Raw genomic sequence first — 12,349 nt, 5'->3', positions numbered from 1 at the left:
TGTATGATAAATGTTTAAGCATTTTATGGGATATATGGTAGTTTTCTTTGCCCCCACATCATTTTTCAAAATCTCATTTCTGTAACTTCTTTCTGCCTTACCAGTGACTCACCCGTGGAATAAAGCAACAATCTTACATGATGCTAAATGACCAGCTAAAAATAGAAGCAAATAATCAATCATACTGATACCTGAAATAAGACCAAGTGCCCAAATAGCTAAATTGGTTAGGATATTTTAAGCTTTCCTCAGGCTTTTTGGTAAAAGGCAGAAATAGCCCAAATGACCAGAGGTACTTCTTTTGCAATACAGCTTACTCAAAATACAAATATAGATTCTCTCAAAGGGACTGGGTAGAACAGGCTGAGCACACAGTGGTTCATTTGGTTCAAATCCTGAATATTTTATGGGGATTGGATTCTGGAAATATAGGGATAAGTTGTTTTGCGGGAGGGTCTCTTAGCTTTCTGCCTTGGTAGATACGGGAAACAAACACGAGTCCTTAACAGTAACACTTGAGGTAGAATGTACCATCTTCTGTGGAGTGCTTGAGATGTCCCATTTTCACAACTCAGCCTGTTTGGGAAAAATCTAGAGGACTTCTTCTTGGACATTTAGATACAGAGTATGACCTGGAGCATCAAGCCATAAAAATATGATTTGAAAAATTCAGTCACATTTACACATGATAGATCCTTAAGGCAACAAATTCATATGACAAGCTGTTCTATAATTTCCTTGGCTTTTCAAATCCCACCCACCTTTGATAACATTCTTTGTGCTGAACACAGCAGGCTTTTGTAGTAAGAAGAAGATAATTTCAGAATGTAATAGGCATGCAGATGAATAGGAAACAAGAAGGTAATTATTTCAGGAGATTTACCTGCAGCAAAAAAGAACTTAGCAACACCGGAATTCAAATAATCAGAGGTAGATCTCTGAATAATTTTCTCCAAGAGTTTCACCAACCTGATAGCTCGAATGACAGTTTTTAGTGGTGGGGTGAGGTCTTCCACAGACACGTCGCACTGGCATCCCTTTTCATCATATACATCGTCTGTGCCAAGCGCCGTGTCAGCTGTAAGAGCAAATTGCCAGTTAAGTAACACTCTCTTGGGCAACTGAAAACATGATGCTGAATCTGTCTCACTAAAGAATGGAGGGAGGGAACTCACCAACGAAGCTTCTAAATCAAGGTATATCAAAGGTCAGTCAATTGTTTTTCCCAGCATGTTCCCCCTACAACTGCATCAATGTTAGGGGATTCCACAGGACTACCTGTCTCGGAGCTGTTTTCCCTGGGGAAGGTGAAGCTGTTGAACTCTGTCTTTGCAGAGAGTTCAACATGAATGAACGACACTGTTGACTCATCCTTGTTCTTTTGCCCAGTTCTTTGGAAACTAACAGTCAGCATTTAAATAACAGCTGTTTGGAGTTAGGGAAATAGGTTTTGGACACTTGAACTTGAATAACTGGCTCGAATCTATAGGGTTGGAAACCTCTTGACTCTATCAGCTCATTGGGCTAAACAAAAATGCTCATCCGTCAGCTCCCCAAACATGACTAACTTCTCAATTTTTGGACACAAGCAAGCATCCAGCAGGAGAGTTTGCTTAAGGTAACAGTGCCAAAACAGGGAACAGATTGGATAAAGAAAAAACACAGTCTTGGACGCTGGAGTAATAGTACAACTGGTAGGGAATATGCCTTGTATGCAGCTAACCTGGGTATGAACCCTGGCATCCCATATGGTCCCCTGAGCACCAGAAGAAGCAATAAATTCCTATGTGAAGAACCAGGAGTAAGCCCTGAGCAGCCTAGGCTGTGACCCCCAAACCAAGAAAAAAAATGATTGGTGTTAGAACATTGTATGACTGAAACTCAAATATGAACAACTTTGTAACTGTATATGTCATGGTGACTTAATAAAAAAAATAAAACAAAAACAAAACAAACAGCAAAAACAAAAAAAAAAGGAAAAAGAAAAAAAAACAGCCTTGTAAACAGCCAAATAATTTAGGAATTAACTGTAAAGTTTGGAAAAGGAGGAAACGTTATAATAAATAACAAAGTAGGATTTATAAATTTAAGAAGGAATGAATAGATCATTACTAATTTGTTTTCAGTACAAAATATTGCAAATAAGTTAAAATTGCAGTAATGAGGGTTCACTTGAAGACATTTTAGTTTTTAGACAATTAAATATTAGAAAACTTAAAAATGAGGTGAGGACTGGGAATATGTCTAACATATGATGAAAGAAAGAAGCTCTCTATCCAGGATTAAGAATGGTTTTATTATTTTTGGCTACGTTTAAATTTCTACAATGGACATGTACTACCTTGGTAACAAAGTCACTGTCCCTGTCACTGTCATCCCATTGCTCTTCGATTTGCTTGAGCGGGCACCAGTAATGTCTCCATTGTGAGACTTGTTGTTACTGTTTTTTGGCATATCAAATACGCCACAGGTATCTCACCGTGCGGGTGAGATACTCTTGGTAGCTTGCCAGGCTCTCCGAGAGGGGCAGAGGAATCGGACCCCGGTCGGCCGCGTGCAAATGCCCTACCTGCTGTGCTATCACTCCATGTGGGATGAACTATAGAATCTCTTTATTCATCCGGGGAAACCCGGAGGGGGGTGGGTGGGTGAGGCCCCTCTCCGCCCCAATGGAGCCAACCCCGGAAGCTGAAAACCCCTAGAACTCAACCACTGTGGGCTCACGGCCACTCTCCACACATTCGGACAAGCCTCACCCACGAGGGAATCTATTCCTGGACATCTCGTACTTTACACCACTGATATACCAAGAGTAACACACCACATTTGATGGGGTTTAAAGTAGAAGGCAACCAATCTTAGGGGAAATATATTTATACAGATATAGATATAAACACACAAGCCTGAACCTTTACAACATGTCAGTAATCTCCTTTAGAAGGGCTTAAGGGCTCCTGGGTGAAATACAACAATTTTTACACACTTATCTCTAAGAAACATTTTTGGGATCAATTTTAGTGGATTTTTCATAATAAGCAATACAAAATAGATTATTTCGGTTCTGCTTTGGGGGACAGTGGTTGGGATTTGAGATAGAAACATTCGAAATATGGTGGTGGGAAGGTGTAATGGTGGTGGGATTGGTGTTTGAATATTAAATGTGATCAAATATTGTGATATATAACAACTTTATATATATATATTTAAAAAGATGGCTCTAAAAAAAGAGGCATCTCTTTATTTATTTATTTATTTATTTATTTATTTTTGCTTTTTGGGTCACATCTGGTAATAAACAGGGGTTACTCCTGGCTCTGTGCTCAGGAATTACTACTGGTAGTGCTCAGGGGACAATATGGGATGCTGGGAATCGAACCCGCTGTGCTATTGCTCCAGTCCCAAAGGTATCTCTTTAAATGGTGACATGCGCTCTTCAGGCTGAGCAAAGCCTTTGCATGCTAGAAGTGGGTTCAGTTTCTGGCTACACTCAGTGTGATCCCTGAGTGCAGCCTTCAGAGTAGCCCCCAAACACTGCTAGGTAGGGCTCTAGAACAAAAACAAACAAACGCAAGGAATATACGCTACAGGACTAAAATTGTTCTGAAGAAGGATTTTTGTGATACAGGGACAGTGAAGAGTTGAGAAGCATTTTCTATGGTACTGCCTCAGCTATACTTCATACTTAGGTGGTTGGTATCATAGGTTTATTTACTGTGTTTTAAAGGAATGTCTGCCCTGTTTTGCCCCCCTCCCCCCACACCTCTTGTTGGTTTTTGTACCAAACATCGTAGTAATAAGAAATCACTCCTGGTGGTACACAGGGACCCTTTGTGGTGGTGGGGATCCAACTGGGTTGGCTGTATGCACGGCAAGCACATTGCCCCTGTATTATCTCTCCAACCCTGATCTGTTCATTGCCATGTCTATAATATATTTAATTGAAACCTTAAAGAAATATTTATCCTTAAATAAAAAAGTTGAAGTGATGAGAATAATCACTGTATCACAGTCATCCCATTGTTCATTGATTTGCTTGAGCGGACCCAGTAACATCTCCATTTGTCCCAGCCCTGAGATTTTAGCAGTCTCTCCTTACTTGTCCTTCCCAATGGTGCCATATTGTAGGCTCTTTCAGGGTCAGGGGAATGAGACTCATTATTGTTACTGTTTTTGGTATATCAAATACACCATGGGGAGCTTGCCAGGCTCTGCCTTGATATATAAAGTATAGTGGGAAAATTTATATATGTAGGGCTTACCTATTTCATATAAACTCCATAATATATTAACATAAAAATGCTTTAAAAGTTTTATTAATGACAGGTAAGACATGATTATTATTACCATAATGATATCCAAGTATAAAATAAAATTTAATACAATATAAAAAAGGGGGGTGGAAAAGATAGGCTCAAAGAGAAAACTAAAATAAAAATAAAATAAAACTACTCTGGGTTGCTTTTGCTCTGCTCATTCTTTGTTTTCAAAGTCTTGAAGAAGAGGGAGCTGGAGTGATAGTACAGCAGATAGGATGTCTGTCTTGCATGTGTCTTGTCTGTCTTGCATCGAACTGACCCGGGTTCGATTTCCAGCATTCCATCACCAGGAGTAACTCCTGAGAGCAAAGCCAGGAGTAACCCCTGAGCATCACGGGGTGTGACCCCCCAAAAAAACTCTTGAAGGGGAGAGGTTGTTCTGTTTGGGTGAAAAAAAATCCTGAAAGACTATTGGAGTCTATTAGTTAAAGCAATGCTTGTATTTGAACTGAAGTTTCTGTCCACAGGTAAGTACTATGTGTTCACTCATGGTCCCCTGAGCAGTGTTTGCCTCTCCTTCCTCGCCTCTCCAAATCCTTTTTTCTTTGCATTGTATTACTTTACATCCAAAAACAATCAATGTTCAATAACAGGTTAAGTTGTGACAAGCAATGAGTAACGAGGGAGCAGGAGATAGAGTTCATATACAGGCATTATATGCGGCCCATACAATGTGCCTTGTCTCCTGGATGCATTCACTTCTATCCAGGAGTTCCAGATGAAACGCAATGCTCTGATGAACTCTGTAACCGAGAGCTGGTAGTCACCTCAAGGGCTCGGACCACATTTTTGATAGGCGACTCACACAACCCAGCCCCTTTTGGCACCTAAACATCATGCCTGAGGGTAGATGGTGCTCTTCTGGAAATCATCTATGATTTCTTCTGATTTGAGCTCAACCTGCACTTGTTGCTGTAGTAGATTGAACAATGTGCCCCCCCCACCCCGCCAAAGTCAAACTCACTTGGCATAAGGGTCTTTGCAGATGCAGTTAAGGAAAGGCTTATGATAAGATCATGCTGAATTAGGATGGACCCTAAAACCCAGTGGGCATGCCCTTCTAAGACATAAAAGGAGAAGGCGCAAGAATACAGAGAATTACAAAGCTAAGACTGAAAGGATGTACCTACAAGCACAGAACACCAAGGGTTTCGGGTAACCACCATCTACCTGAGATGACTCTAGACAGCCAATCAACATGCTGATTTTGAGCTCCGTGCTTCTGGAACTGTGAGAGAATACACTTTTTTCATTCTTTTCCTCCTTCTAATTCTAATTATTTGTGATCAGGTAATAAGCCTAGTAATTACCTGATCACTTATTACCTAGGCTAGGTAATAAGCCTAGTTTGAATTTTTTTTAAATCTTGAGATTTAAGTTTAAACCTTAAAAGAAAAAGATTAAACAGGCTAGCAAAAAGGTACTCACACCTTGCCTCTTTCCCTCCCTTCCTCTCTCTCTCCCTCCCTTCGCCCTCTCTTCCTCTCTCCTTCCTTCCTTCCTTCCTTCCTTCCTTCCTTCCTTCCTTCCTTCCTTCCTTCCTTCCTTCCTTCCTTCCTTCCTTCCTTCCTTCCTTCCTTCCTTCCTTCCTTCCTTCCTCTCTCTCTCTCTCTTTCTTTTTCTTTCTTTCTTTCTTTCTTTCTTTCTTTCTTTCTTTCTTTCTTTCTTTCTTTCTTTCTTTCTTTCTTTCTTTCTTTCTTTCTTTCTTTCTTTCTTTCTTTCTTTCTTTCTTTCTTTCTTTCTTTCTTTCTTTTCTTTGCAAGCAGAGAGCTCAGACACTCACCCAGGAACACAGGGAGCATAAGAGACAGGACCAGATGTGAGATGCACAGTAGATATGGTGCTTGCCTTGCATGTGGCACCCTGGAATCAAGTAAGCCCTGAGCACTGCCTGGTGTGGCCCTCAAACAACAACAAAAGTTTACAATGATTTAAAGGTTTTAGGGGTACCTCATGCTCACCACCAAAGGAACAAAGGAGCAATCACTGTGCTTCACTCGGTAACCTCACTTCTGTTTATTTTCACTAGACAGTTTTCCTTTATATACAGGTTATGAGTGAATTAACTGGTATTTGCCTTTCTCCTCTGACTTATTTTACTTAGCATAAAACCTGCTAGTTATACCCACATTGCAACAAAATAAGATTTCTTTATTATAGCTGGACAGTATTGCATTGTGTGCATATACACCATGATTTGTCATCTGTTTTTGGATATTTGGGTTGTTTCCAGATTTTGGCTATTGTAAATAGCATTGAATATAGGTGTACACAAGTGTGTGTATGTGTGTGTGTGTGGGGGGGTGGTGGTGCCAGGGATTGAACCTAGGACCTCATGCCTGCAAGACAATTCTTCTTTAGCTGTGCTATGGTCCTACCCATCCCTGGTATACACATATATCTTTTCAAGTTACAAAAGTTAGTGCTTTTATATTCTTAAAACATATGATAGGTACCAAGGAGTTAAATTACTGAGTTTATAATTTTTGGATAAATCTCTCTATACTGTTGAACCAGCTCAAAATGGCACCAACTATAAGAGTTTTTGACATTACCCTTCAAAACAGAGGAATGTGATGCTTCACCTCATTTGAACTCCAGTGAGAGACTTTTCTAACACAACCCCATCTCATAGCTTTAAGAAAACAACACCGCAGAGGTTTCTGGAAGACAAATCTTGCAATGCTTGGGTCAGAAACTATCTACACGAAGTTGTACGTATAAGCAACTGCAATACAATGATGCGGGTCCAAATAATTAAGTGGCATGAAATATGGGTTCCTTGATTCAGAGGCAAATGACAAACTTTTCATCAGTCTCTGTGTGTGCTGTCACAGAAAGTACACGAGCAAGACACTGCGAGGTGCTCTGTTGGCACCGACTCTAGGCAGGCCTGGGAACATCCTGAGTGATCACAGGTAATCCAAAGCTGAGAAGCTCCTAGTTTATAACTGCTTCCCCTCATCCTGACTCTTACCAAGAGCTTCAGTCTGTCCATCCTATTTGTTTTGTTTGAAAGCTTGTTTTGGTTTTGGGGCCACACTCAGTGATGATTAGGCTTTACTCCTGGATCTGCACTCAGAGATCACTCCTGGAGGTATCCAGGGGACCTCCTCTGGTGTGGTGCCTAGATCAAACCTGGGACGACTGCATGTAAGGCAAATGCTCTACCTGCTACACCATCTCTGATCCTTCATGATACTTGGGAACAAAGGCTGGCAGAGGACGGGTGTCCATGACTAAGTGCTTTATATCTAAAATACATCTTACAATGGAATTTTATCACCCCACTTAATACTTCTCCATTCAGAACATAACTTAAACTGTCTTTTTCTTTTCTTTGGGGTGGGGGACATGCCTGGCTGTGCTCAGGGGTTACTCTTGGCTCTGCACTCAGGAATCACTCCTGGCAGGCTTAGGGGACTACATGGGATGCCGGCGATTGAACCTGGGTTGCTACTGGCAAGACAAGTGCTTTACCTGTAGTACCATGTCTCCTGCCACTAAACTCTGCCTTAAAACAAGAAGTTTAATGAGGTAGGAGCAATAGTACAGTGGCGATAGTATTTGTCTTGAACCAACTTACCTGTGTTGATCCCCAGTTTCCCATATGTTCTCCCAAGCCCTGCCAAGAGTGATCCCTGAGTGCAAAGCCAGGAGGAATAAGCCCTGAGCACTGCTGGGTATGGCTTCCTACTGAGTTTAAGTGTTGGGGTCAGAGAGATAGTAACATGGGTTGCGTGCTTGATTTGCCAGTGGCCTACTGGATTTGATCCCCGGTACCCCAGAAGATCTGCTGAGCAAGGACAGAAGTGATCCCTGAGCTTAGAGCCAGAAGTCCTGAACAGTGCTGAGTGTGGCCCAGAAACAAACAAAAAAAAACATAAAGTGAAAAAGGCCAGTTTAGGTTTGGTCAGCACGAAAGAATAGGAAACATATCCCTGCTGGCCGGTGTTGAAGCAAGGACTGAATTAGGGAACTTCTGCTCCTTATTTTAATATTACAAAAGATGTGTGTGTGTGGGGGGGCAATGCCATCCTTTTGCTTCATAAGTATCTTAAGATTCCAATTTTATTTTTCAGTGAGGTTAATCAGGCATTGGAATGTCGTTCTCATGATTCCCAGAGGCTTAACCCCTCTGTGAACTCAAGGTTCCAGGGCAGGTTCTGCTTTTCAGCCTCTCAGCTGGCCCCCTGCCCTGGTGTTCTGAATATGTGGACCATGGGCACAGAACTCCAGGGAGGTGCTTATGTCAGCAGCGTCCAGTCACAAAGGGCAGAATGCCATGGGTTGGGAAACATCCTGTTTCCTGGGGTGGGGTGGGGGGGGTTGGGGATGAGGCGGGACGGGGGAGGCATATCCCCAGGGATGAGGGCAGGATGAAACAGGATGAGATGCCTTTTCAAGCCAGCCCTTTGTCCCTTACCCTCTCGGTTCAATTCATTACCCATGTCAAAGTTTGCTTTCAAATACTTGGCCCCCCCTCCATTCGGAAACCTATTTCAGAGTACTTGTTTTGTGCCACACCTACAGTGCACAGGGGTTACTCTCAGATCTGTGCCTGGGGGTCGCACCTGGAGAGGGTTTTCAAGCATCAAAGCATGTACTCCAGTCCTTGGTGTTAACTTCCTGGCCCTAGTTCCTGGTGCTCATAAAGGATCAGGTAGACTAGATGACAAAGTGAGGAAAGGTGAAGAGAAACATCCGTGGGTCTGGCTCAGAGGCAAAAGTGCCTGACTTGCAAATGGGAAGGCAGCAGCCACACAGTAGCACCTGCCAGGGTGACCTGGGAGGACTGATCAAGGAGGAGCCTCTGAGCTGGAGAGAGAGAGAGCACAGTGGGGAGGGTGCTTTCCTTGCAAGCGACTGACCCGAGTCTCATCCCTGGCACCCCGTATGGTTCCCTAAACTTTCTAGGAGTAAGCCCTGAGCCCTGCAAACAAACAAACAAATCAAAACAAATAAACAAAAAGGAGTCCCTGAACACAGCTGGGTGTGGCATCACAAAAAAAAAAAAAAAGCAAAACAAATCCCCAAAACGGGGCAACCCAGAGTGAATATCACACACCTTGTGTACATAACTTCTGGTCATGACAACAAACTCACAGCAAAAAAGAACAGGGGATGACACATTAATAATACATTCTACACAAGGGCCAGGAATATTGCCCCATAGTTGGAAGCCTATTTCATGAGCTGGGGGAGAAGGCAGCTGGAATAGAGAAGGGATCACTAAGACAATGATGATTGGAGGAATTGTTCGGGATGGGAGATGTGTGCTGAAAGTAGGTAAAAGACCAAACATGATAACCTCTCTGTATTGCAAACCATAACACCCCAAAGTAGAGAGAGACCATGGGTGAAATTGTCTGCCATGGAGGCAGGGGAAGGTTAGAAAGGGGGGTTATACTGGGGACATTGGTGGTGGAGAATGTGCACTGGTGGAGGGATGGGTGTTTGATCGTTGAATGACTGAAACTCAAACATGAAGGTTTGTAACTGTGATTCATGATGATTAAATAAGAAATAAAAAAAATTATAGAAAACTATGCTAAGTACAAAGATCAGTTCTTTTCCCTCTATGAATGTTTATTTCCAAAATGTAGATATTTAAGGAAAAAACACCACACAATTTCAGTTCTTTCCCTTCATCACTTCCTCTGACAGGTGAGATTTATTTTTTCCATTTTTCTTTTTGCCAAAATGATTTGTTTTCAGACATGATGGCACTTTAAAATCACTAGGGCTCCAAGTAAAAAAAATCACTAGGGCATCTGCCCTAAAGACCAAAAGGTTAAGACACTGATATTTCCCATCCCCCTTCTTTTTTTGGGGGGGGAGTTGGTCTGTTCCTAATAGAGCTTGTGGGAGCCTTGGGTGCTGGGGATCAAGCTCATGCCCCACACATGCAAAAGATGCTCTTCCAGCCCTTTGAGTCTTCTCCCAGACTGTTTTGTTGTTTCTGTTTTGGTGCAACGCTTAGGGCGTACTCCTGGCTCTGCGCTCAGGGATCACGCCTGTTGTGCTTGAGGACCATATGGGGTGCCAGAGATTGAAGCCAGGCCAGCCACACGAAGGCAAGAGCCCTATGCACTGTCTACTCTCTCCAGTTCCTCCTAGATTTTTAAATAATTGTCACAGAGGAATCTGGTGTGAAGCCAGAGGAGAGAGAGGCCTTTTGACTGCAAGGGGAAATGACGGTGCTCCAGGTTTCTCTTGGCCCGAACTGAGGAGTATATTTGACTTGAACACCACTGGATTCGAACTAAATTTTCCACGTCTCTTCAGGTACTATTCGTGTATTTTTTGCATAGGACCAATTTGAGGGAAAAGAGGCTAAGACAATATGAAATTACCTTATAAAAAGAACCCACCCCCCCTCTTGGTAGGGTCAGAGAGACCATACAGGGTGTCAAGGCACTTTCCTTATATGCAGCTGACCCTAGTTAGATCTCCAACACCACATATGGTCTTGAGCACAGCTGCAAGGGATGCCTGAGCCCAGGAATAAATCCTGAGAACCATCAAGTCCCTCCAAGCCCAAATCCCTTAGCACATTGGTGATTAAAGAAGAAGTTTTGGATTATTTTTGGATTTAGCCTAAAGACCTCAACTTCCCTGAATTAATTCCGTTTTTGTCTTCTATTCTTCAGTCATCTGAATAAAATACTACCCTTTTCAGGCCTGGGAATTTTAATTTTTTTTGGCTTTTTGAGTCACATCTGATGTTGCTCAGGGGTTACTCCTCACTCTGCACTCAGGAAATACTCCTGGCGGTGCTTGGGGGACCATATAAGATGCCGGGAATTGAACCTGGGTCGGCCATGTGCAAGGCAAACACCCTCCCTGCTGACCAGCTGTACCAGCCCTGCTTGGAGATTTTTTTCCTTGAAAAAGTCAGTGCTGTTTTTACATGCAAAAAGCTTACATGTTCATAGATTGAAATAAAATCTAATTGTCAAAACCTTGCAGAAAACATTTGTTTGGTTTATAGAAGAATGATAATCTCCTGCTATTTGGGTCAAAAAGAAATTACAAAGTAGACAGCTGACAGTTTTAATCATGAAGACAAAATGTTACTATCTGAAATAATAAATTATACTACAAAGAAAACTGTTTTATCACAAAAAATGAAGAGATAGGAACAGGCTTAATATTTATAATGTACAAGGACCTTATTTGAATTGATAAAAATTCAAAATATAAGTACACAAAGAAATCATTCAGGAGAGGGGCTGGAGAGATAGCACAGCAGGGAGGGCTTGCACGCGGCTGACCCAGGTTCAATTCCCAGCATCCCATATGGTCCCCTGAGCACCGCCAGGAGTAATTCCTGAGTGCAGAGCCAGGAGTGACCCCTGTGCATTGCCGGGTGTGACCCAAAAAGCAAAAAAAAAAAAAAAAAAAAAGAAAGAAATCATTCAGGAGAGACCATGAATAGAAAAAATGACTAAAAACAATTCAATCTTATAAAAATTTCTAAAAAAAATTAAAGTTTGTGAAAGTACAGTCTCATTCCTATCTTACTAACAAGAGAATAATAACTAATACTAACAAAATTGGCATGAATCTGGAACTAGAGCCCATGTTTGGGCAGGTATCACCTGGCCCCTGGAGCACATCCAGGAGTGAGCCCTGAGCACAGAGCAAGGTGCAGCTTCAGAACAAATGGACATTGCTGGGTGTGGCCTCAAAGCAAAACCAAAACCAAATAGATAAACTGACATGACTGGTGGGGAGGAGGAGGAAGAGGGAGAGGAGGAGGAGGGAGAGAGAGGGAGGGAAGAAGGGAGGGAGGTAGGTAGAAAGAGACACACAGGGAGAGAAAAACAGGGAGAGAAAGAGAGAGAAAGAGAAAGAGAGAGAGAAATACATAGAAGGAGAGAGGGGGAGGGAGGGAGAGAGAGCACTCTCAGTGGGCAGGAGCATGCGCCTTGCATGCAGGGGCAGAGTTAGAGCCTTGGTTCTAATATGGTCCCCTGAGGACCACTAGGAGACACCCCCATACACTGAGCAAGGAATAGCTTCTAAGC

At 42.4% G+C, this 12,349-nt stretch overlaps 1 protein-coding gene across 1 annotated transcript in view; it reads right to left on the bottom strand.

Moving 5' to 3' along the window:
- The window catches only part of KCNQ5 (potassium voltage-gated channel subfamily Q member 5), a 588,348-nt gene that overhangs the window by 21,869 nt on the left and 554,130 nt on the right, over positions 1 to 12,349 (bottom strand). The window contains exon 11 of the mRNA XM_055134600.1: positions 970 to 1,078. Within this exon, the coding sequence (XP_054990575.1) occupies positions 970 to 1,078 (109 nt within the window). The remainder of the gene's footprint in view (positions 1 to 969; positions 1,079 to 12,349) is intronic.

The sequence above is a fragment of the Sorex araneus genome, chromosome 4 (assembly GCF_027595985.1).
Source record: "Sorex araneus isolate mSorAra2 chromosome 4, mSorAra2.pri, whole genome shotgun sequence".
In the NCBI taxonomy this organism is placed as follows: Eukaryota; Metazoa; Chordata; class Mammalia; order Eulipotyphla; family Soricidae; genus Sorex; species Sorex araneus.
Note: the sequence above shows the minus strand (reverse complement) of the source record. Positions and strands in the feature narration are given on the sequence as shown.